Consider the following 27,690-nt stretch of genomic DNA (forward strand, 5'->3'; position numbering starts at 1 on the left):
TGTGTTGTATTAATTCTGTCTTACACTATACTTCATGATACTTGGGAAAAAAGATGCACTAAGAAAGGTAGCCATTGCTTATTACTCTGTACGAGGAGCGGTTAATAAGTTTTTGTCCTCACTATGAAGGAATTGAGAGAGAAGGACCAAATGCAGACATATGATTAGTCTTTCCCTACATAGTCACCAAGCAAAGTATTAATAACATTTCTGCAACAGGTCTTTCAGCCTTCACAACTCCTCTTTGTAGGAAGTGTCACATTGGCTGGAAAACCAGTGCTTCACTACAGCAATGACCTCTGCATCTGAAGAAAAACACCGTCCTTTCAGATGTTGTTTTGGAAACAAGAAGAAATCGGACGGCACGAGGTCAGGTGAATATAAAGGATGGGAAAGTAATTGTATCTTAGGCGTTGGACAAATTTCATGGTTTCTTGAGCTTTGTGGGCAGGAGCATTGTCAACTAACAGGCTAACTCTTTGGTGAGGATGCCACGGCGCTTTTTCTTTAGGGCATCCGCGAAGTTTTTCCAGCAAACCTCTGTAATATGTTCCAGTCACGCTATGCCCATAAGTTAGGTAATCCGTAAGAGTAACCCGCTTGCGATCCCAGAAAACTGAAAGCATGACCGTAGCAGAAGGCTACACACGGGCCGTTTTAGGGGATGGGGAGCTGCTATGTTTTCACTGTTCACTTATTATTTTAGTCTCTGGGTCAAAGTGATATACCCAACATTCATCCATTGTCATGAGAGATCGAAAAAGTTCTCATTGGGTACACAGAGAGCCAACACTTCCGATGCACAATCAGCGCGTTGCTGTTTTTGAAAAGGAGTGAGTAACCTGAGAACCCACCGTGCAAACATACCTTTGTATAGGTGCAGGTGATCATGCAAGATAGTGGATACAGAGCCATGGGAAATATTCAACTCATTAACAATAATATTCATGGTTATTCGTCTGTCGACCATCACTAGGAGTACCACTTTCCGAATCATGTCGTCATTAATCGCTGAACACGGTCTTCCCTCTCTAGATTCATCCGTCCACATTTCAGCTGTCTCTTCCATGTTTTAATAGAGGTTAAGGATAAACACTTTTAACCATAAACAATTTTCATTTCTGCATAGATGTCTTTGTCTTTCACCTCCTTTAGATGGAGCTTTATGACTGCGCGATATTCCACTTTTGCCACTTCCACACTTTCACTCTTTCCAGACGCTATATCTTCAACAGTTCTGAACCTAGAAGCATAAAATTTGCACATTACTTTCATCAGACATTGCCGCATTTCGTACATAATTTGCATACAAATAGCTAAAACATTTCTATACGACGGCAAATATGTATATTGACCACTCCTCGTATATCATTTTATATATACAGTGAAACCTCTATTAACGGACACCTCTATAAAGCGGACACCTCCCGTAACGGACATATTTTGTAATCCCCAAACACTGTAATAGGAAAAATCATATTGGAAAACCTCTCTAAAACGGACACTCTCTAGTACGGACACGGACAGTATTTTCTGTCTTTTATAGGTATTATTTTCCTCCGTATTACGGATACTTTCTCTAGAAACAAGTTGAAAAATACAGTAAAAATACATTTTTAGTAATTCATACATGTGTCATCAAGGAAGCATTGTGACAACATTTTGCTTCCTCAACTGTCTACTCAGCAATCCAGACGAAGCATTCTCTGTTTAACAACACCCTCATGTTCTTTGCATGCATTTCTCTCCCACTCAACCTGTTTTAGACACAAAAGTGATTGACAGTTGCCTGCCGTCTGAGATGACACGTTATTCTACTGTCCCTCTGGAATCTCTGACCAAGCAGAAGACAAATTTAGAATCTTCTGCCCTCGAGTACGCATATTTAAAAAAAAAAAAAAAAAAGACACTACTAGACTGCAATTAACCCACAAATTAAAGGAACATACTGTAAATGTAATAAGTAGTGATAAGTCTAAAGTGCAGAAAACTATAACATCTTATTTCCATGTTGTGTCGAGAACATAGAGTATTCAATGGCAGAGGATAATGCAGTCGAAATACATGATTCATGCAATTATTTTTTCTAATTGGATATTACATTGTTTACTAATTTACGTAAAGAAATATTGACACCTCTCTATAGCGGACAATTTTTGATTCCCCACAGCTGTCCGCTTTAGAGAGGTTTCACTGTATATATATATCGTGTTAACAACAGAAACTAGTTTACAGATAGGTCCCTGGTTCGATCCCAGCTTGCGCCGTGTGGACTTTGTGGTGGACGAAAACCGTGCTCGTGGGTTTTCTCAGGGCTCTCCCGTTTTCTCCCACTTTCTTCATTCCACCATTTCACTCATCTCTCATTATCACTGTCTCCTTTAGCCTAACCGACATAACCGTGGGACGTAAAACTTAAAAATTTCCTTTTTTGTTTTCGTTTACAGATAATATCTGCAAAAATACTAATTGTATTTAACTACCCTTTCTACAGAATGTAAAAACATCCACGGTGAGTGTGTCGCAGCATTTCTGCTTCAAACCAAGTCACCATAAGCATTCAAACACTTGTCCCATTGAGTGACCAATCTACAAATGTAAAATATTCATGTAATTTTTAGAAGATTGATGTTCGAACCTTCGATGGATGGGGGTATTCATCTCGTGAAACTTCTGACGTTTCAATGGCACCTTTAGATGATCAGGACTGTAAGCAGTGGTTCAACAGTTCCCAATTGAATCTTTAAGAAAAAGCCATGAACAGTGTGTGCGACATGGGGACGAGCATTACTTTGCAATACAATTACCCCTAAACTCAGTAAACCAGATCTATTGTTTTTAATGCATGTGCGAAGACGGTAACCATTACTTTTCCCTGCAAACTCCTGTGACGAAATTCTTGAGGCATGGGGATGAGGAGTGTTTCCATTGCACACTGAAAGATTTTGAACTTGGTTCAAAATGATGCCACCAGAATTCATGCCCAGCAATGAGAAGCCATGCCCCTCCAGCAGGTTATGCGACAAATGTTCAAGAGAATGCGCTATACGCTCCAACGTTAAAAAAGAAAAAAAAGTTACTTCATATAGAAATTAGTGTCCACTGATATAGAAATCATAAACATATGAAGCTCTTACTGTAAGCTTTTATGATCCTTGAAGATAGATTCTAGTTTTCATATCTGAAATATTGGTTTTGTTGCTTCTAGATAGTAATATTAGGTAAGTACTATTTTACTCTTAAAGCATGTGTTTTGCAATGAAACTACGAACAGAGCTTCTTTCTTGAATTTTGGCCATTTGCATTGTTAACACATTATAGCGACTTTGAAGTAAACTACAAACAAAAAGCACAACCTTTCTGACCAATTTTGCTTTTGTGTGTCGTTTCAGTACAAGATAAAAATTGGTGCAAAGGAAAGGGTATTTTTGAATAACTCTATATATTACTTTGGGAAACGATTCCTCACACAACAACAAAAGAAACATTGTAAATAAATACGTGTACACAAATAGCTAGAAGAGAGAAAAAACGAGATGTCCGATCTCGGGTGAGTAAAAGGACTTAATGATTATTTTGAGCCATAGATGTCATTAATTCCTTGAATCCCAGCTGTGTAGATAGATTGCATAACCGTATGACCATGCTAAGCAGAGAGTATTAGGCAATGAATAGTGTAAACAAATCAACCACATTGGTCGCTAATACCATAATTGTTTTAAAATTGTTGAAATTAATATTTGGATCTCCTGTAGCCTAGTGGTTAAAGCATTGGACTCATCCGCGTGGTCCTGGGTTCGAGTCCCACAAGCATAAAATCACGTCTCATAAATAGCAAGGGTTCGTACTCTCAGCAACAGATGGCATAACGATCATGCTTTGCTCATTGCTTGCAAAGATCACGTGCTTTAATGTCACAACACGTAGACTTCGGTCCTCCCCAACCAGAATCATTCGTACGTTTCGTGACCATTATCATGCAAGAATATTTCCTCTTCAGCCTTAGGAACCAGCTACGTACGGGCCATACGTAGTGGTAGTAAACTGTTAATGAACCAATGAATAGGAATGTATACCAGTTTCAAGTTCTTCATAGTTTTCGAAGATCACGAATTTCCTTCTTTTCTTTGAAGATAATTTTTGTGCTGTCCCTGTTCTACATCGGCAAGTACATTTAATGGGGTCTATGGTTTAATATCCTTGCCCAAATTGGACATTATGTGCTTGATGCTTTGAAGTTGGCAAAGCGCAGATGTATCCGTCTCTCAGTTGATCCAGCCTACGCGATTGATTTCCATTTTGTGTCGGGTCGTTTAATAAAGAGAGCGAGTGCTAAGTGTTGGGATCCAACCTATTAGTTGTGAGATTTTTAAAGCGTTTTACAAAAACAAAACAAAGATATTAACACCTTCAGTGCTAACACCTATAATCAGACCCATTGTGGGGTAAGCAACTTGCACTGGCCTATTGAATAGTACAGAAAGTGTCCCTAACATTGTCCAATGCCTCCCAGTAATAGTCCAAGTGTGCATAAAATATATGCATATGGTGCTTAGTGTTAAGAAACGCGTATAAAGTCTAAAGAAACACTTGCCGATTAGCTGAAAACACAGGAAGAAAACAGAATAAGATCGAAAATGTAATGCTTGTTTTCCTCATCTTTCTCAAAGAAAATATTTAACATTAAGTGTATGGTATATGTCGAAATTGCTATTATAGCATAATAGGCAGAAACCCGGCGGGAAAGCAATTCAAACTAAGTTTTCTTTATATTAAAAAAAAAAAGGGGGGGGTTATAAAATCAAAGCGGAATCACTTCATTGCATTGTATTGACTTTTAAATACTGCATTATTAGTTGAACTGAAACTTCAATTCTAAATTATATTTTACTGTATGATATTGATAATCAACATGTTCTCTATTTAGATATTGCTAACTTTTACGAAAGATGGGGAATGCTTTTCAAAAAAATATGCAGAATGTTCGGAGTAAATTAAACACTTCGTATGTTGGAGGCTATGTGTTTCACATGTACAGTCAGCAACAAAAGTTCTTTCAGTATGGCTGGAACGTACAGAAAATTACATTCTTTTTAATTTACTGAGAACTATACACAAATTGTCCTTCCATTCTGAAGTTATTTACGAAACTAATTTAATCAAAGGGAAAGAACGTTCGTCGCTGACAGTACGAGATCCCGGAGCCGCATCGAGGCAGTTGTGGCTACTGAGAATGGTTTTGAGTGACTCCTCTTTTCCATGTCACCAATATATTTCGTTTGACTCAGATATGATATTCTCTGTTGTCTTACATCAGCAACTGTCAGATTTAGCTCGAAGATTCTGTATGTATAGCGTATGAAGTAACTAAAATTAACAAGCGGGGAGGGTACTCAACCTGTGGTGTGAGAGGTTCTGGGTCCGATCCTTACCCACGAGAATTGTTATGACCACCGTAGTGTTCGTGCCTTTTCTCAGCGGGTTCTCCAACATTTTCATTTCACCAACTCATAAAAACATTTACTTTTATTAATGATCCGTCTCCTTCATTCTAAAGGGCTTAATAGTTAGACATAAGACGAAATTTAATTTTAATAAAATTTACTGTATCCGTATGAAGATTGTAAATTAATCAAAACTATATAGCCCTTTAGGATGCGTATCTTGCGTCCAGACCTTATATTGATCTTTATTATAAAGCAATTTTTAGACTTCGCTTATATGTCATGATAATGTTCCAACCAATAAGAATACATGTGTAGTTGAAATGAATTTAAAAAATTGTATGAAATGAGGGTTTCGAGATTACTTTTTACGCCTGGGTTCTAGACCTGTGGACGGGGCTTCGTGAGAGAAGCGGGAAGAGCCATTGCGGAATATGACTGATAGGCTAAAGGATCTTTTATAAGTGTTGCATTGTTTTTTCTAAATTAAACCTTTACATATAATACGTACGTATGTAAACTGAGGCTGACAAGAAATTAAATACAAAAAGTTCGATCGTATATGTTTGATTCAATATTTTCCTCGGTGCTACGCCTATACTGGATTTCATATTATGTTATAGTGAAATCAAATTGCTGAAGTTATTGCTTTCAATATAACTCCTAAAATATAGTGGTTTATTGCGGTTGTTTGTGGTGAGGTTGGAACAAAACTTTGTTTTATTTGAATCACATCACAATTTGCAGGAAAACAGCATTTGTGTGCAGATAGCCTTATATGCATTCAGGTTGCTATTAGTGAAGTTGTCAAACCACAGGTGATGGGTGGATTCAAAGTTCGATTCCCGAGCTTGGTCATCACGTTGTTTCTTTCGGCATCCACAGTAATAATCTTCGCAGGAATTGATCGGTCATTAGTTCCAATTTATTGAACAAATTGTCCAATAGAAAACACGATTCTTTATTGGAGATATGAACATTCTACAAATAACTATACAATCTAACTGGAAATGATTGTACCTTAACTAGCTCTTCCATAAATTGTGGGAACGTGACTAACTTAGCTTCCTGTTTTTGATGATTGATGTGAAGAACGAAAACCTATTGGCTTTTTCTCTTTAAAGAAAACTCATTTTAAGAAAGAAAAATAATTATATTGAGACCTTTAGTGCTTTCTAGTACATGAGCATCATAGGTAAGTGAAACAAACCATAATAAATTAACATACATTATTGGCATTAAATTGCCATACTGGAACATCAAAAATATACATTTACTTTTCATAATCACTTTGGACATCACATGCGCATTACGTATTGTTACAACATGCTTAAGGTGCTAGGTTAGTACATTACAAAGATTGTTTTTGGTTTCGATCATATTTAAATGTGACACTAGCTAGCAATAAATGTTTCATCCATTCCAGAAATATTCTTTTTTTGCATTTTGAAAAAAATAAATGCCATGAATTTTTTAAACTTTTTTTCCAATATTTCTGAAATTAATGACAAAAAACATTAATTGCTCAGTACACGTGTAGGCACTTTTCAATTAGGAAATAAGTAGCAATAAAAAATAATTATCAGTAACGACTTCCATTGATTAGTTAAATTTTGAGCTTAGCAATACAATGGATACTTCTCTGTTATCTCGAGATGAGAAATATTCATATAAATATTCTATTGGAATAACAGCCGTTAGAGATTTGTTCACATACCTACAAAGTGGAATGTTACAGTATACTTTCTTTTTTCATAGTCTGTAAAAAAAGGAAAAGACAGAAGATTACCATTTCTTTGGTATATATTATGTATTGCATATTTACAATTACATTGCGAAACTAGCGTTATCTAAAAATCTTTCATTATTGACTAAACAGAATGCACGTTAACTATAAGATTATATATTTTATTGCATATTGCAGAACAGGCTTCTCCGTAGCCTACTAGAAGCATGCTTGCAAATTCAAACCGTCTGCTCAGACCATAACATCTCGACTACAAACCAAAGTGTAACGTGGACTCTAGTTCTCATATAGAAACCTTAGTAACTTCTGTGTTGCCAGAAAATATTTACACAGAACAGTTCTATACAACAAAGAAGAATATCCCGTGAAATCGCAGGGTACCTATAATGAAGACTGGATCCAATGAACGTGTTTAATTACACATAAAAGCTGTAGACCTGACAAAATATGGCCGAGTGCAGATAACTATTCTTTCTGAACGAAAGTGTTTGAGACAAAAGTCGTTGGTTGCCAAATTCAATAGGATATATCCTAGTAGGGTCAATTAAACGTAATACAGTTGGAAAATTGCTACCATGTATTTCTTAAAAAAGGATACCGCATCCGCGAAACAGGATCAGTTCTTCATAATGAACAACGGTGTGGTAAGTGAAGGAACTAAAACTTGAACACGTACAATATGTTTTATATTAATATTAATGGACTGTTTATCAGCTATCCTATGTTTTATAGCTACCTTATAACGTTGTGTAGAACTTATACTGCATTGAAAGTTGTGATGTGTGATATAGCTGAATGAACATACTTCACACAATAACTACCCATTATAGATGGAATGTAATTTTACAATTCTCAAACTGACCCAAATACAAATAATAATCTTACGAATGAGCGATTATATTGCACATTTTCACCTTGCAGAAAAAATGCTGTATCGCTTATACATTAAGAAAAAGTTGGAATGTTATCGGATGGTGCGAACAGTTTAAAATACATCATAGTACTACATAATAAATATAGTACAGCAGACTCCCGAGTAACCGGCTCGCGACTATCCTACCTACTGTTCTTTTATCGTTGGCAAGGCAAGGCATTGCGTTGGCAACATTGCCAAGGCATTGGAAGCAGGCGTCTGCTACGATCCTTCTACGTGTCGAGTGCAAAATTCAAGTTGTGACAGGAAGAGAACAGCGTTCTGTTCCTTGCTCATTGTTTCGTCAGTGTGTAACGGACCGCAACAGTGCGCTTGCCGCTGTTCTCGATTATAACTATACAGTATTCGTGAATTTTTCTTGGGGTATGCTTCATGAGTTCATAGAACTCCGGCCTATCCTTCCGCCAAATTAAGCCGACCTAAAAATTCAGCTAGGAAGAAAAATGAGAAATTCATACACACTGGACATTAGATGCTCCCAAATGTCTACCATTTCAAGCTCAATTTATGATCGTATGTTCAGACTTTGTACTAAGCGGCATGACTACTGTCGAAGAAAAAAAATACTGCAATAATCGGTATTAGATTCTTATTTTAGTAACAGCTCTCTCTCTCTCTCTCTCTAAACAACATATAGAGCACCCTTTACCAAAGAAAGCTTTCTAAGAAAAGCAACAATATTAATTGTAATATATAGTCACAAAAAAGGCAGAACCTAAGGATTAGTCAGATAAATTTCGAATACACTAGTTAAAATTTCAGGATATATTCATTTTTCAAGTTTTCAAACGATGTAACAAATTTAATGTAGTGTGAACTTCTTAAAGTACAATATTTAATACATAATACTATTATTTTCGTGTGGAACGAGAATGTTACATGATTCTTTCTCAATATTTACTTCTAACTTCGTATAATTACTTGTCTTGTTTCGTGAAATTTTTAAAGCTTTCAAACTTTTTTTTTTTTCTTTTTTAAATATAGAAGTACATGTTCTAAGAAACATTCTTTAAAATAATTAACTGCAAATAGGATACGACAGAACTGCACATTTATGACAGCATTTGGATTCTTGTAAGTTACATAATACACAAAAATTTTATAATTCTTTTAAATAAATCTACTCAGAAACATACAAAAAAAAAGTTTTAACAACTCGATAAAATTTCTGTAAGTACAATAATTAGAAAATATATCACCACAAAATATACAATCTTTGGTAACAGAAAAAAAATCTTTGCATAGTATTAATAGTACATAGATTGCTAATCTTTGGCTTTTCTGAAATTTTCACATTTCAAGGAAGTGTATAGATTTGACTCGCCGAATAAACATTAATAATACAAATTAGAAAAAAATATACAAATTCTTCACCCAAATCTACAGAGAAGGAAATGTACTATAATAAGCGTATAATTTAAAATTGTCAAATAGACACATAAGAATAGCTTAACTTTTTTTTCGTTACGTAATATACAGTTACAAACAAAAATTAGTTCCTTCTTATAAATTCTTTTCTTTTTTTTTTTTTTTTTTTCGATTGCATTTGGTATACACAATCCTGGGCAGCCTAGTAGGCTCACATAGAAAAGATATTATGCGGTGAGATCCTCGAAATTATTAAGTTTACGCTTAATAAAATAGCATTCTAAGTTATTTTTAAGTATCTCAAATAAACATCAAATTTAATCACAGACATTATCGTAACCCTGTATTATAAATTTACTTTAAACCTAACTGTAAAGTCAATATTAAAATACACTATATTACCATTCAAAAAAGTACATAGCCTTTAAAATAATAAACTTGTTGTTCTATGAAAATTTCAGATTTGTGCTCTTTTCTAACGTTAAGATCCTAATATACTAAAAAATAATACAAAATTTACCATTTTTCTTTTGCTTGTTTTTCGTAAGTAAAAGGAGATAATGAAATGCAACTTGTAACACTCATAGATAATGTTATTGTATAACAGAAAATATGAACCTCAAGAATTTTCAGTGCTGCCATCCATAGAAATTGCAGCGTTGCCAGAATAACATTTCCCTCAAAATTTAAGTTAAGGCAGCGACTAGAAGAACAAACTCAACTGCATTTGATTACGTATCATGTTGTCTTGGAATCCTGTGAACTACTTTTTAAATAATAGCTGTATTTAGTTTGTAATAAAGAAAATACAGTTACTTCAATTAAATGATAATGTTATTTAAAAAGTAGTTCACAGGATACCAAAACAACATGATACTTAATCAAATGAAGTTGTGTTCGTTCCTCTAGTTGTTGCCTTAACTTAGATTTTGCGGGAAATATTATTCTGGCAACACTGTAAATTTCTATGGATAATAACACTGAAAAATTCTTCAGGTTCATATTTTCTGTTGTAGAATAACATTATCTATGATTGTGGTAAGTTGTATTTCATCTCCTTTCTTTATGAAAAACAAGCAAAAGATAAGGATCTACTGTAGTAACTATAACCGGAAAGAATTCAGGTAAGATGACAAGGGATAAACCCCTTTTTCCAGGTAAATTCTGAGTTAGATACTCCAATCCAAAGGCAAGAATACTTAAGGAAGAATCTTACTTCTCCCAACGGTTCACATCTCCACAAGGTGAAAATGTCTGAATTCACCACTCAAAACAACCATTGATATAGATAAACATAGGAAAAGTTCTGCTTTATAACATGCTACTTGTTTCTAAAGCTAAAACCTAATATAATATAAATGCGACAACAATAGCAAAATATGCTTACAAAGATATAATAACTTTTACGGAATGTATTTTTAAGTAAGTATGTAGCATACGGAATGATATTTTAAAAAAATCACTATTAACAAGATATAAATGAACTTTTTCTATTTACTACCCATAGACTTGATGTGTTACGAGGACATACTGGCAAGTCCTTAACCCTCCTCACTTTCAGTGCAGTAAGGTGAATTTGATAATAAAGAGCATTCTTTTTCCGGTATATACCACAATTTTCATGGATATCTACCTTTTTTTTTTCTTTCTTTCTTTCCAGGGTTAAGAAAAAGTCATGTAACTGACTGATGTAGAATTTTCCAAAAATTGGAAAGTGAAGGAGCTAGGACTTAACCAAGACATCCTCGTATATGTGCCACTATCATGGCGGTTCTGCAAAATGATATTTCAGCTTTTATTCAGTTGATTCCATTTCGTTTATCTGAATTTAGGAAAACAGCATACAAAAAACTACAGTATCAATGGTAAATTTAAATAAGAAAAATGTGAACATCTATTACATGGTTTAGTTATAAAAATAAACTCACTGCATGGCATAATAACGTATCAAACGTATTTCCAGGAACTCCTATTTAGGCCTATATTGTGGTTGAAGTCGCACGATAGTTGACAAAAGAAACATTCAATATACAAAGAAAACAGACTTGGGAAAGTTTTCATTCCCCTCACTTCTTTCTTTCTTGAATAGTGACTTTTTCATAGCTCTCAAGTTGTATTAATTGTAATTCTTTGTCTAATATGTCCCCGACTTTTCACCCGCAATAAAATATTGATTGAAACACCTAATTTTGATGACAAACAATGTATATCTGTATACTATACAATGAAGAGACCTCACTTTACAATGCATATATGGCATTAAAGTGGATAATCTCCAATCCTATCATGGAAACAACCTACAGAAATCACACAGAAAGACGAAAAGAATGTATAGCCTTGTTAAACACCAAATCTGCTTAAAATGTGAGATTTGTTTCGTCTGTTCCAGTGACAATACTATGGTTGAACCAGTTTCATCAATCAAAACAAAAATCTGAACCAATGACTGAAACAGACTTGATCTGATTACAATGGACGCTGGATTGATGTTAATAAACTATTTACAACTTTTAGGATTTCTGTAAGGGGACACTTGTAGTCCAGTGGTTAGAGCGTTGGTCCCGGGTTCGATTCCCGGCTGGAGCTTCCCAATTTTCGGTGTCCACCAAGCGTCGTGAGGCAAATTGGAGAGTCGCGTGAATAAAAGACGTGACTGTTACTAAGTCTAGAAAGCGCCTGATAGGGACCATGTGTTCGTCGCTAGGCTGGACGTAGTTTATCCGGTCGCTAGCAGATGGCGCTGGAGCATGCTTAGGCTCACAAATGGACCGTTACGCCAAGTAGGTTGACTTGTTTCTTTAGGATTTCTGCACATCGGACAGAAGCTGTTACAGACAGCTAAAACTGAAACGAAGCATCTATTTAATGATGATGAATCAAAAGACACGGTAAAACTGTAAGACTTTTTTTTTCACTATTATAAATGCATGCAATGTTTTTTTTTTCTTCTTCTTCTTCCTCATGTACGAATTGTGACCCGTCTTTCACACTGAAAAGCTCGCAGCCGTAACCAAGAGGTTGTGGCTACAGAACCTCGTTATTTCTTTTCGCTTTTTTTTTTTTTTTTTTTTTTTTTTGTCTGATAACGGACTTTTCGATCGAAATAATGTTATGACTATATTGTTTGTGTATTTAATGTTTTTTTGTTTTTTTTAAACCTTATATGTCTTAAACTGTATTATTAATCAAGCATTCCTTTGCTATAACTAAATATGTCAATCCTCTATTCAGTGCCGTGCCGTGGGGATGGGCGACGAGCGGGGCAACGGCCCCGGGCGCCAAAGTAAGGGGGCGCAACATTCAGGAGGAAAAAAATAGAAGAAAAGAAGGAAAGAAAAAAGTGAGGTAAAATTACTTGAAATACTACTAGTATGCACTTAGATCCTCTTCCTGCTTTAGGAAGTGGTCCTATAATATTGCTCATGTTAGGAAAATGCATGTGCACATATATATAATGGAAGGAAAACAGTAATAAAAAGTGCTCAAAATCAAGGAAAAGCACGGTTTATTTTTGAAAATTCTCTTACGCTTCGTGCCAACCATGGTGGCACTTCACGGCTAGTCTGTCGACCTCACTCATATGTACGGGAGCGCCGTCGTGTACTCTCGCCCCGGGCGCTGATTTTCCACGGCACGGCACTGCCTCTATTTATTAAAGAAGTATATGATTTTTATCTTCAAACCACTGTGTTCTGTATAACATTCCTTCTTTCAGGAGGATAATGTATTACAAAATGGACAAAATCAAAAAATTACTAGAATAATTAGAATGACAAACAGACATATATATCTCGAAACATGATTATCTTAATGGCTAATATTGCAACATGAATTACGAGACTTAAAAAAACTGTATATTACGAAAACTACTGGTATTTTCTTTGCGTAAATAAATAAATTACATCTATAGGGACGACATATATAAATGGACAATATTTTGGAAAGGCAATTAACTACTATTTCCACAAATTCAACATATGTTTACATCCTGAAAGTATTCTTTATAATAATAATAATAATACATTATTATTATTGGTATATATTTTTTAACGCTATAAACTCTAACAACACAAAAAATAGTGTTATCTTCTAATCAAACATTTAACAACTAACAACTTGAGCATACATACAAACAAGTCCTAGACGAACTTAACACCGATTTGTTTGATATTAGATACATATTTCAAGATACTGTAAAAGCACAGGGAAAATAATTTTATTTTATAATACAAATTGTCACCAGTTTTTAGAACTTAAAACGGTTACCCTTGAGATATTGATATAGTTGAGAACTGTTTATGCATGAATAGCAACTAAACCAACTTATCGCCTGTTATTTTTGAACGAAAAAAAAAAAAAAAAGTGGTAACATTCAACTAATAGATCCTTATAACTAAGTCGACAGTTGGCTAAGCGACTGCTAATTATAGTTAACTGAAGCTGATGAATATTAACTGGAGATGAGTCAGTCGAATAATTCTCAAGAATAACTAAAGCCTCGAAAGCAATTGCCATTTTAAACTATTTAAACGAAGTTGACAACTTGTAATATAGTATTTTTGACTCTTACAATATTTTGAAAAACACGTGGTTAGCATTCGTAGAGGACCGTTCAAAATAATAATAAATCCAGTTTATTTACAACACTAGAAATGGACGATATAATAATAATTCTCACTACTTGATACTTTGGTGGCTGTAAGGCACTGATTATGCATTAGTTTGTGATCTATTCTAATAAAAGAAAATGACTATCTTCGCAACAGTTTCTCTTTCTAAAATATAAGTTCTGGTATGTTTTGATTACCGACAATCTAGCACCACTTTGGTAGGAAGAAGGAACTGATAACTCTCTTTAGGCTCTTGGGTTTTCGAAGCTTGGTGGCATACTGTCATTGAAGCTCCCCAATCGGAGGCGCATACGAAAATCCTACAAACGCATCATCTGCATCCAGTACACTGGCAGATAATCCGACTCCATTTAGATGTGACCTCTCAAGGGAAGAAGGTATAGGCTCCTTTGTAAATTCAGGATCAATGTTGCTCAGATCAAGTTTATCGCACTAGAACGAAAAAAATGAATTAAGTGCGTATGTCAGCCATGATAGAGAAAGATTGTAAGTTTAAATTAGACTCTAAAAAAAATATTTAAAAGAGTTTCAAACAGAACCACGAGACCATACTAGAAACATTTACCATTTTGATACTACCAATGATCGACCTGTTGATCAAGTGGTTATCTAGTAGTCGTAGTACCATCGGTCGGTTTATTGCCTATGCCTTCGGAGTGAATATGATCTTCAAGTATTAATTCAAACATTAATTACACACAAATAGATCTCCGTCGTGGCCACATTAGTAGTGTAGTGATATCAGCGCAGGAGACCCGGATTCGATACCCGGTGGGAACCCAAGTGGTTTGAATCCCATTTTAAGATGTATGTCCATATTTCATATAGACGGAGGACCATAACTCCAACCCAATTACTCAACCAAATATTAACTACGAACATTTTTAAAAACAGATGAAAATCGGCCGCTGACATTACCACTATTACGTATCGCTTGTTGGAAAATGACATTAAAAGTGCTAATATCCAGGAAAATGTAGTTTTGGAAGGGAATCGGACAGAGTCTATATTTAATGCCACAATACTAGCCTTTACTTGGCAACGACGGAAAAGCCCGGAAAAATCTGTCAGGATTCGAAGCTGAAATGTTTGCATTATAAGGTAAGAATACCATCTGTTTACAAATGTTTAGTGGTACCTGATTTTGTTTCGAAAGACGAAATTTAATCATTAATTCTGAATTCAGCATTTTTGTTCTTCCTAAAATGATAAAGTTGACGTTTTAGAAGTAACTAAAAAAATAGAGTCCGTTCTTCGCATGGGAAGACTAATGTTTACGGAAAATATCTGAAAAGTATATACAAACTTTTTCTGGTTTTCAAGTTACTTGTTGATGTAAGTTTGATTTCACTAGAGTTATGTAAATTCTTCTCGCACAACTGTCCATAAATAATTTTTACAACGTCAAGACCAAGTCAAATCGTTTTCTCACACTTCAAATGGATGCATTCCCCCAATTCATGCAAAATTGGATTTTATTTTTAAATGAAATCTTACAGTTTAACGTCCCACGTTATGCTCTTTAGGCTAAGAGACAGGAATGATTAAGGCAACTGAATGATGATCGAAGAATTGGTGGAATGAAATGTGGAAGGAAACTAGAGTACCACGAATACGATGTCGTCCACAACGAACTTATTTGACCGGGAATCGATCCACAGACCCCACGCACCAGAAGTAAGCGCCCTACTACCGTGCCCCCAAAATTGAAATTTATAATATAGAAATTTCCTGCTGTCTATCCTTTCTGTGACGAGTATATATATATATATATATACCGAATTTTAAGGCACTAAACGCTGGTTTCTGGTTTGCGGAGGAATACTAGGCTTAAATTTTAACAAAGCTTTTTCAGACCAGCCATCCTGTGAGATTTTTCTGGGTTTTCCTCATTCCCACAGGCTAATGCCTGGATAGTACCTAACATATTGGTCCCAGGCCGTTTCCCTTTTATCCCGATTCCCCGGGTAGTGGATCACCGAAGAGTGTCATTCCTCACATGTGACGGACTTAGACAAGCCATAGATGCCAGTAATAATTCATAACCTAACCGAATTTCAACTCCCTACCTTCACGGGGTTGTGAGATACTCAATTCTTGGTCAACCCTCTTCTCCTTAGGACACACATTTAAATCGAAGTGCAATCACAAAAACTCAGCTCAATACAAGTGCTAACATACATAATACTTTTCTGACTAAAGTATATACTTATTTATTAAAATAACTTAACGTTATCTTCATCAGACGTTAACTAGCAGAAACATCTTCATAACATTCAATTAATATTGTTGTATAATTTTCATTTGTTGTTTTAATTTTGAATTTTGAAAAGTCACAAAATACAGACGTGTTCAAATTATTACACTCAATTCAGTTTCTGAATATTTTACTGTTCGTACAATATTATGTGAGAAAATACGTTCGAACTTAGTCCAAATTACTACTTTGTAACTGTCCTAATTTCTAGTGGGTGTAGCATATGCTTTTTAATATCAATAAAACAAATGCGTACTTAACATTCAAATATAATTACTATACATTGTGTATATCCAAATTGGAAACAAAAAATGAAATGGAATACTTACAAGAAAATTATCTCTCACACAAAGATTAATATTTCTTATGAAATCCCTTATTCTTTATTAAGTCTTTTATCCTTTGTGGCATCCTATGTACGAGTTTAGCACATTTTACCTTCAATTCAGAGTCGTGATACCACAAATTGTTGATCTCCTTGATCAATTGCAGTTTAGTTCTAATGTGCTTCTTCTCTAGCTTTTCTTTCATGAAGCTCCTAAAGTTTTCAATCGGGTTCATATCAGGACTAGTGCCTGGCCACGGAAGAATACTAATTTTGTTGTCCTCAAAGAACTTTGTCACAGCTTTGGCCAGGTGGCATGGAGCTCCATCATGCAGAAAGATGAATTTACGTCATCAAACCAGAGTGCAGTCTGGGACAGCAGTTCTTCGTGAAGAACTTATAGGTATTGGTCGTGTGCTTCATTGTCCTCTCTACTATATACAGTCTTCCAGACCGAAAGACAGAGATCACACCCCAGACCATGACTGAAGTAGGATGCTTCACGGTTTATTAAAGACATTCCAACTTGAATTCCTCCCAGGTCAACGTTGCACATATTGTGAACATTCATCAGACACAAAGATACATGATTCATCACTGAAACACACTATTCTCCAATCGTCAGCAATCCAATATTCTAAGCGTCGTGCCCATTAGAGGCGCTTCTTTGCCATAATTGGAGTAGACTCTAATTTTTTCTTTCTTGACCGTGTGCTTTTATTCCCTCGGCACAAAGAATCCTTCAAACACTTTCAGGCCAAATGTCTGCGCCATACTCAGCCATTTTTATGCTTAAGTCTATTAGAAGTTGCACTTCTGTTTCCCAGAGCCAATCTTTTTAGTTTTCTGCTCATGTGGTTCGGATTCCACGTTAATCAGTAGGTCCCGTCTCATATAGCCTCGCTGCTGAAACGGACGTTAAACTCAAAATCAACTGAACTTTTTAGTTTTCTGATACCTCATAGCGATAGCTTTTGTTTTCGCCCACACTTCCCAACCCTATTTTCGCTCTTGTTCATTTCAACAGAGATTCTACTCAGATTTTTTTCTATCCCAACTCTACTAGCAATGTATATCTTGCCGTGTAAATCTTATTTCCACCAGAAGTATTTTGTTAACTTCCATTTTACGCGGAGAAAGGTCTTTTACTCTTCCCATTATGCTGCAATTACAGGACTACACAGAATAAAAGATTGATACACGAAACATGTCACGATCATTTTAAACTGGTCCATTCGAACTGTTGAACGCTTTGAAAGTCGTAAACTTCGTACGACAGCAACCACAACACTTCAGACTGTAACTTGTTGATAGGAACCACGAAGCACAATAGCTATCTACAACTGAAACACCACTTTGAGAATTCCCTCCCTCCCCCTCAGTAATACCATCTGCTGTTTAACAGTGATATCACCACTTCAACTGTACAGTAAACAAATGAAGGATCCTATATTTGTGGTTTAACCATTAAGTTAAAATGTTCTAGAACTCTGAAATTAGGACTCCTATATTAATTTTGCATTTTTCGAGCGTGAGTCTATTAATTTGAACACTTCTTTATTCTGAACTAATTGTTCTTTATAAGAAAACAAAACTTACAATAGAAGAAGTAAACGTGACGATCCGGTGACACAATCATAAAAATGGTACTGATGTTCCCAGACAAGAAGGAAATGTTAAATTAAAGCAATGAACATGGAGGCACAAGGTGAATAACTTTTCGTTTGTTATCCACATACAAGAAAGAAAGGAAAAAAACAAAACATGAAAAATTAATTTACTTAAAGAAAAAACCGAAATTTCCAAACCAAATGAAAAATTCCAGGAGAAATTGAAAAAGAGAAATTCTATATATATTTTCAATATTTGGAAAAAATTTTTGAACTTGCAGGTTTTCCAGGACGCATTATGAGCCTAATAAATGAAACTAAAAGAATTATCTGATTAACTGCACGGAACTCTTCGACCTAATATTTTTAAAGTCACAAGATAATGGTCAAGGAAAAGAGGCAATTACCGAAATTTCCACTCGGTTACAAAACTTACCACATTTGGATTAAATGGTGGTTTTATTTTTTTCTTCACTAAATCTTCCCAGTGAATACATTTATAGAAGTCATGCCTCTTAATGTCTTCAAAGTCTCCTTCACCAGATCCCAAGCGTAAACTTCTATCTTTCTGCAGAAGCTGTAGGAATAATAAAAAAAGAACTTATAAGATATATTGTCTTTTACATAAATTTCATTCTTCACTATGCATTTTGTAACTAAATTACCAAGTTTTGAACTTCAAGAGTAAATAATTGAAACTTATACCGGTAAATCTTCGGATGGAATAAAAATGAAAATGAAATCTTTAAGTTTTACGTCTCACGGTTATGCTGGCTAGGCTGAAGGAGACGGTGATGATGAAAATTGATGATACGGTGGAGTGAAGAAAGTGGGAGGAAACTGGAAACCCCGAGAAAACCTATGTCCCATCACAAAGCTTACTTGGTGCGACCTGGGATCGAACCAAGGACCCCATGCACCAGAGGTGAACGCTCTACCGCTGAGCCACCACGGCCTGTTTCGACGTGTAATACGTCTGTTAGACACCAGAGCACAGCACGTTGTTTCTTCTGGAGACTAAACTAGTCAAACCATGGCACAGCAACTGAGATATTACACAAAAGATGAGGCGCGTAGTGCCATTCGATTCTTGTGTCCCATGGGGAATAAACAGACAGAAATTCATTAAGAATTGATACATGATTATAGATAAAATGTGATAACACGTGAACAAGTGTACAAGTAGGGTCACGCATTTCCCAGCAGAAGACTTTGATGTGATGGATGAAGAAAAAAGTGAAAACCACTCTTTACATAGGGGATATAGTAGCTCAGTGTTAACATCTGGTGCATGAAGTCTCTGGTTCGATCCCCAGCCAAGTAAGTTTGTGGTGGACAACCTAGTGTCCATGGGTTTTCTCGGGGCATTCCCGTTTCCTCCCACATTCTTTTTCACCAATTCTTGCATCATCATTTACTTGCCTTGATCATCCGTCTCCTTTAGTCTAAAGGGCATAATAGTGGGACGTTAAACTGAAAGATTTCATTTCCACTCTCTGTATACCCTCAAATACCCTCTGTATAGTATTGATCTAGCCCCTCCTAACTACCATATTTTGGGACTTATGAAGGAATACATCCGGTGATAACATTTCAACACATTTAAACAAGCGCAAGATGCTTCGATTATCTAACTTACGAGTTTGGGATAAGATTTTTTTTTTTTTTTTTAATCCGGCATGGGAGAATTGCTCTCCCGATGAAATAAATGTCTAAACACCGGTGACGACTACGTGTAATTTTGTATGATACCATTGCCCAATATACTACAATTTCATACTTGTACTCCTCCATGTTTATGAATAAATTCAATATTCACTTTATTTTTTAATTCTTTCTCGTAGTACCCAAAGTTTCATATTATTATACAGAATAATGTATGTACCAAGTTATTATCTTGCCAGACTAATACTTTGCTCTCTGGAAGACTTCCACCAGAAACGCAGCATTTTAAAAATATTAATAGCCTACAGTCTTTTCCCCTCAGTTACCCAGAAATGTGCGAAACCAATGGTGTAGGTTTATGTAGCAGAGAAACATACAATCAAATATTCAGCTTTGTACGATTTGTTTTTACGTCCGCTCACTCTCTCCCTCTCTCACACACACAACTAAAGGCGAATTTTCAATTGAGATCCAAAAGGTATTAATAGAAGATGTCAACTTACACATCAGAAACCACACAAAGAAATAATTCAAAATAGATGAGTCTGTTCATTTATGTGGTTAATTGCAACACTATTCTGGAAGTATTTAACCACATGGAAATTTCTATTCTTACCTTTGTTAGAATATCTTTAGCGCTTTCTGACACTGTGTTTCGAAGCAGAAGTTGCTTATTGACAATATTGTTATACATTTCAGAAGTATTTCTGCAGTAAAATGGCGGTAATCCATAAAGCATTTCATACAGTACAGCTCCAAGGCACCACCAATCAACAGATCGATCATAGGCCTGTTTAAAGAACGGAGAAAAGAAAAACATTTATAATTTAGACGAATAATTGAAAGAAATGTGTTGCTAAGCACACACGTAAAAATATAAACTTCTACTTCAAAGGAGCTATAGAGTAAAATGTCGCTGTAAGAAATATCAATATAACGAAATATTCAGAAATCCGAAATCAATATTATGTGGCTTTTCTTTTCCCTATTTAATGTATGTTAAAACATTTCATTATAACAGATTTCGAACTTTCAGTATAACGAATGAAAATTCCGTCTTTTTGCATATATTTAACTTCAATGTTTTCAAAATAAAATTGATATTAATCCTGTTTTATAATATAAATATTTTCCTTATTACATTATTTTATTATTCAGATGATATAATAGCCGTTTTTTACACACAGTGTATTTACTAAATTTTAAGACTGGCATTATCAGAAAATAATGCAGAAGAGAATTGCCTTGATTGGCTGCTAACCTTCAATATATGACTCTCCTTGTTGTACACAGTCAATTGCACGGCTCTATAGTTTCTGGATTTCTTTCTGGAAATCCTCTTGTCTGAATGTTGAGTTCCTTTGTCATAGCCCTTTGAAATTGAGTCAAAATATTTTCCTTTCAACGTGAAAGAGTGATTCATCACCATTCTTAAGCCATTCTGGATCATTTTCGGCCAGTTTGACCCACTCCTGACACGACGACACCCAGTCTCCTTTTTGCTCTGCTGTCAGAATGTGGGGCACAAATCTGGAACAAATCTTCCTCTTCCGTAGATCTTGTTTCACGGCCTTCTGAACAGTATATTTACCAATGTAAAAGTCCATCTCAATCATCCCGAGGAACTGACAACGATTTTTAGCTTTTTTTTTTTTTTTTTTTTTTTTTTTTAAACATTTTTGTCAGTTCAAGATATTACCGGACGGCCAGGTCTAAGGTCGTCCATGACCACCTCCCGACCCACACGAAAACGACAATTCCACACAAAAATGTTCGCTCGCGAAAAAGAATCATTGTTGTAAGCTTCTTGAATCATGTCCACGGTTTCCATGGCTGTTTTGCCAAGTTTTACGCAAAACTTGATGGCTACTCTCTGCTCCACTTCATTACCCATAACGAACAAAGAAAACATAGTACATTGAAATCACTGTACGTCACAAAATTCGGGACAAACTCCTGAATTCTTATACCATGCACAACACAGTCGGTACTAAAAGCTACACACAATAACCGCTTGGTGTCTCCAGCGGTTATCTTACAGTATTGCCAGTCTTGAAATGTAGTAGACACACTGTGTATATTTACTGCTCGGTTGAGCAAAATAGCGATTGTAACGTAACAAATGAGTTATACCATTAAATAAGCTTTGTTATCCTTCAATGCACGAAATAAGGAATTAAATCACAGCAAAGATAGAGTCCCTTTTATTATAAAATATTAAAAAATTAACTGCTACTATTAAGGACTTGTTAATTGAGGAGTTTGATGTAATAAGGGCGTAAGCGAGATTACGCCCTTTTTGCACCAAACGCACCTGTGGCTTTTGCCATGCTTGTTTAGCATCCTGGTAACATTTCAATTCAATATCGGAATAAAATGCTGCATATTACACTGTTTTATGTAAGAAAACAACTACTTAAATTTTCAACATCGTTTCTCTCCAACTGCATGTTTCAGACTTAATGTTTCAGACTTACGCCCTTATTGCATCAAACTCCTCAATTATGTATATACTCATTTTAACATAACCCCTTTAGAATTGTTTAAAACGTCCCTTTATTTAAAACAGTTGCACAGTGAATAGGTGAATAAATGCAGAACAACTAATTTCATCCTGATACACTTACCCGTTTTCATTGTTTAATTATATATTTCATATTTTTTGCCTGTAAATTCATGTTGAAGTGATGAACAATGTGTGATCAAAAAGTATGGTGAATGTCGTTGCACAGTGTCATCTGTCAATGTTGTATCCATTTCAACTAGTAACCGGGGTAGCCTAAACCTTTTGTACAGTTAGTGTCGAGTTTGAACGAGTTGTGACATGTTAGTTGGCTTCCAGAGGCAGAAGAGTGAGGGCATGTTACAGTGTCTGTCGCGTGCCAACATTAAGCTTTGTTCTAAGCTGCAAATAAGTGCCGAAGAAGCTCACAAAATGTCAAAATCAGTGCATAGCGATGAAGTGGTGGCATTGAAGACTGTTTACAAATGGTATGAGCGATTCTAAAGCGGAAGGAGTCAAGTCGGTTGAAAACAAACAACGATCGAACGGTCTTCGATGTCAAAAACAGACGAAAACCTGCAAAAAGTGGCACAAATGATTTGCTCAAATAGGCGAATGACTATTCGAGAGCTTCCCGAAGAACTAAACATCTTGTATGGATCCATGAAAAGCATTTTCACCGCTGATTAAATGAGCAAATGATCTCCTCCTTCACCACGAACGCGCCGTGCCATACTTTGCTTTTGATCCGCGAGTGTTCCTGTCTGTCCACATCCACCTTACTTATCAGATTTAGTACCATTCGATTTCGGGCTCTTCCCAAAACTTAAAACCATGCTTAAAAGAAAACGTTTTGACACCACTCCAGGACATTCAGAGGACCACGACAGACCAGCTGAACACCCTTAAAAAGCTTCCAGTCATGGATTCAACGTTGGGATAAGTGCATTGCTGGCCAAGAACAGTATTTTGAAGGAGATTAAATCAAATTCCATGTAAGCTTATTACTTTGCTTCTAATAAAATTATTCACCTTACTTTTTAACCACGTATATTCTCGTATATTCTGTATTGGATGAGTGAGTTCTTGAAAATTGACTTATTTCAGTATAGCAAAATTTCACTATAACAGATAAATTTCGGAGCTCTCCAAAATTTAGGTATACTGATACTAATAGTAACATTTCTCCAAGAATATATTTGAAATCTTATACGGTCACAGTAACAATCAAAGATAAGTGAGAGTACTCTCGTTACGAATACGCTCATCGTTAGTTTACACAATAGTGTGTTTTAATTAAACTAACAACTAATCGGTCAAGATATGTATCCCCATTGTATCAATTACTAAATAAAATCTGTCAATTAACTTTCACCGAATTGATCAATATATCTATACATGTAACTACTCATGTATCATTCAAATTAAACACAAGAAACTAAAATAAAAACAGCGCCTGGGGCAAGTGTATTATTTCCTTATGCTGTTATGAATTTTACCGGATAGAAATCTTAACGAAAATTCTATTGTTTTGTTTCTCCTTAATTATAATTTTGAGAAGCGCTCACACACTTAGACAATCCCAAGAATGTTGATTCACTCTCTTTAGTATTTCTACAGTTATATAAGGTTTACACAAGGCCTCTTCAATTATGCGTTAAAAGATTTGAATCGTATTACACTCACCGACAACAACAAAAAAGCACCAAGAAGGAATCGTCCAATTCAACAGCAATTCGGTTGATGTATAGTGCTATGGAGGGTGTGTGAACGATTACAGTTTCAAAAGTTTCAAAGATTGAGAACATCGCGACAGACCACCAGAGAGCAGTAATATCAGAGGTAAGGAATGCAACCCTGGAAGCGTCAGTCAGTTGTTAAATGAGAGAGTGAGTGAGCACAGAGTAGAGAGCATTAACAGCATTTCACGGTACTCAAAAGGGGCATCGTAAGATTGCACGAGGCCAGCTTGGCTTTTCATGCAATTGCCAGACATGTAGGACATTCCAATATCACTGTTCCCAGATTTTGAGGTCCGTGGATACATGAAGGCACCAACGTACGACGCGATGGTTTCGGTCAACCACGACAGACCACAACAAGGGATGATCGTCACATTGTGTGTGAAGCATTACGTAATCCTGTGATGTCTGCGCCTGGCATCCGGACACAAGTAGTAGATTCTCTATTACACCTTGTATCATCCAGCATCGTATCTGAACAACTGGTATCAGCTGGATTGCTGGTGTACCGTCCCCTGCATAGGCTGCCTTTAACACCAGTGCATAAACGATGCGTCGCACTCGGGAAACATGGAATCCTCGTGAATGGCAACGAATCATGTTTAGTAATAATAAGTCTCGATTCTGAATTAGAGATGAATATCATATGTGTGTGTGTGGTGGTGCCGGAGGAGAGGTCATATCCAGCCAATATTGTAGAACTCCTGTCATCATGGTATGAGAAGCCATCGCATATATGACTTTCGGTCACCTTTCGTAGTCATTCGCAAATTACTGATGGCACAGCGATAGGTGAGTGAGATTCTGCGTCCGCATATGTTATCATTTCTGTGAGAACAGGTTGCTAAAATCTTTCAACAAGACAACGCTCCGCCACACGTGTCTATGGATTGTTTTCCTGGCCAGTAGTCACCTGATCTCTCCCAGATTAAACGCATTTGAGACCGGTTCGGACGCCAACTCCGTGCCACTGCCAATCTGCAAGATTTCGAGGCACAGTTACAGCAGCTACGAAGTGACTTACTTCAGGCAAGTTAAGACGACTCTCTACGACTCAGTTCCAAGCCGCATCAACGCATATATCGGTACCCGACGAAGTGCTACAACTTACAACATGCAACACGCATTAAGCTTTTACTACCTAATCCGTTGTCCATTTTTTGTCAGTGAGTGTATATAAGGACGAAGAGACCAACATTAAATCTAGATAAAGGTAATCTGAACGAACGCTAGGATTGTACCTAGGTACCTTTATAAATTTTCTGTATAAACTTCTTTTTCGATGTTTTACGTTACATTATCTTTCCAGGATATTCGACGGAAAATCATTTTGTAAGTCTCGTACGTAAATAGATTATGGATTACTGACGAAGACATGAGAGTGTGTCCAAGTTACATAATGATAATTTGTCCAAACACATACTTAAAGATTTTTTTCTTTTTTTTTAATTTCATAGTTCTCTTTTTCACCGAAATGTACAACTATAAAAATAACCAAAATTTCTCCGACTATAGAAATAAATGATTTGGTAACGATGATTTTCAAAACTGAATTTTAAACATGGTGTTTGTATAATGTCTGCGGTCTTTGTGTAAATAATTTAAGTGTCATATTGCATACTTTAACAATTTATTTTGGCAATTTCCAGTTTTAGTGCAGGAGTTCTACATACTGGAATTAACCGGCCATTACAAGATTATACACAAAAATTGAAAGAGGACGGAAGTTCACCGAATTTGAACATTATACTTAAGAAGATGTAAAGAAGTTCCCAGATTTCAACTTTGCAACTGCTTGGATCTGATGATAAAATAGTTAAAGAGATTAAAATGTGCAGGGCATAGTGGTGAGTATAGTTTTTCTTTAAACTGATATAGAATGCGCTGTTTGCGAACTATGACACATTAGACATTAGTAGATGTCTATAATACAAAACTTATACATGTGTTCATAGCCCCGCCTCTACATATGTCTACGTATCTCCGGTCTTTTCATAACAATTCCTGAAGATAAATGCAAGTCTGCATGCGAAATGTCGGAAGTCAATATTTTCACTCGGCTGATAACTTGAGAAAACGTTGATTTTTCAATGTTATTTATTACATTACGCGAAAGTAGGAATTCAAAATAAATGAATCTGGCCGAAAGTACAAGAAGCAGGTGATAAGTTCGCGGCGTAAGGTTACTTAGCAATGATTCTTATACTCATTAATGATAGTATTAATTGCGGCACTCTTTGGTACTATAAATATGACCTCATTTCAATAATAATCTCATTACGCTATTATTTCTGAAAGGACAACAACGTAATATCAGCCATACTCGAAAAATTCTCCTAATTTTCAGCACCGCGCCATAATAGAATACCTTGTGAAGAAAGGAAAATCGCCTAAAGAAATCTGAAGACAATGAGTTCAGTGAGAATAGGATGAATAGGAAAAAGGATTTGGTGGGGATAAGATGAATGGTAACAAAATGTTAGTGGAAATAGGAGGAATGGAAGAAAAGGGTACAGTGGGATAGGATGAATGGGGGAAGTATTTAGTAGGAGATAAGATGAACGGGGAAAATGGGTTTATTGCAGGATAGGATGAATGTGAAAAGGGTTCAGAGCGGAATAGGATGATTGAAGGAAATTGTTTCCTGGAGACAGGTGGAGAAAGGATTTAGGGCCATAATCTTAATGGGCAAGAAAGTTTAGCGGAGGATAGGGTGAATGGGGAGGAAAAGGTTTAATGAAGCATAAGATGAATGGGAAATAAGATAAATTAGCAAAAAGTTGTTTTATATATATTTAGTGGAGATAAGATGAATGTGAAAAAGGCTTCAGTGAGGGATAAGTTGAATGAGGAAAGAGATTTAGTGGGGGATAGGATGAATGTGAAAAAGGTTTAGTGGGGAATAAGATGAATGGAGAGAAAGGTTTAGTGAAGGATAGAATGAATGGGGAAAAGGGTTTAATGGAGAATAGGATGAGTGGGGATCAAGTGTTTAATGGTGATAGGTTGAATTACGAAAAAGATATATTGGGGAATATGATGAATGGTGACGCAAGGTTTAAAATGGGGATAGAATGTGATAGATTGGTTCAGTAAGGGATAAGATGAATGGAAAAACCGTTTGGTGGAGGATATGATGAATAGTGAAAAGGGTTTAGTGATGAAATGAATAAGGAAAAAAGATTTCGTGGGGATGAGATGAATGGGAAGAAAGGATTTAGCAAGGGATAAGATGAATGGGGAAAAATATTTTAGTGGAGGATTAGGATGAATGGGAATCAACTATACAGGTATCCTGAAACTTCCAGTACAGGTCTTTAACAGCACCTCAAGCCATTGCGATTCTTCTTTTGTGGCTGAAGACAACGGTTAAAGGTGTTCATGACATTATTCCAATTTTTATCCCCCGTCCCAGTGTCGGAATTTAGTTTTCACTGCTTCATTTCAATAAAAAAGGTTTCTAC

General features: G+C 35.9%; 1 protein-coding gene across 1 annotated transcript in view; it reads right to left on the bottom strand.

Moving 5' to 3' along the window:
• Positions 1-6,584: 6,584 nt before the first annotated feature.
• LOC145670034 (serine/threonine-protein kinase Sgk3-like) overlaps positions 6,585-27,690 on the bottom strand; it is a 58,320-nt gene continuing 37,214 nt past the window's right edge. Inside the window, exons 8-10 of the mRNA XM_081738379.1 lie at positions 20,598-20,771; positions 18,753-18,893; positions 6,585-14,556 (exon numbers count right to left, since the gene is read on the bottom strand). Coding sequence (XP_081594505.1) covers positions 14,386-14,556; positions 18,753-18,893; positions 20,598-20,771 — 486 coding nt within the window. The 3' untranslated portion in view covers positions 6,585-14,385. The remainder of the gene's footprint in view (positions 14,557-18,752; positions 18,894-20,597; positions 20,772-27,690) is intronic.

Source organism: Thermobia domestica, chromosome 2, assembly GCF_964235325.1.
Source record: "Thermobia domestica chromosome 2, izTheDome1.hap1.1, whole genome shotgun sequence".
Lineage (NCBI taxonomy): Eukaryota > Metazoa > Arthropoda > Insecta > Zygentoma > Lepismatidae > Thermobia > Thermobia domestica.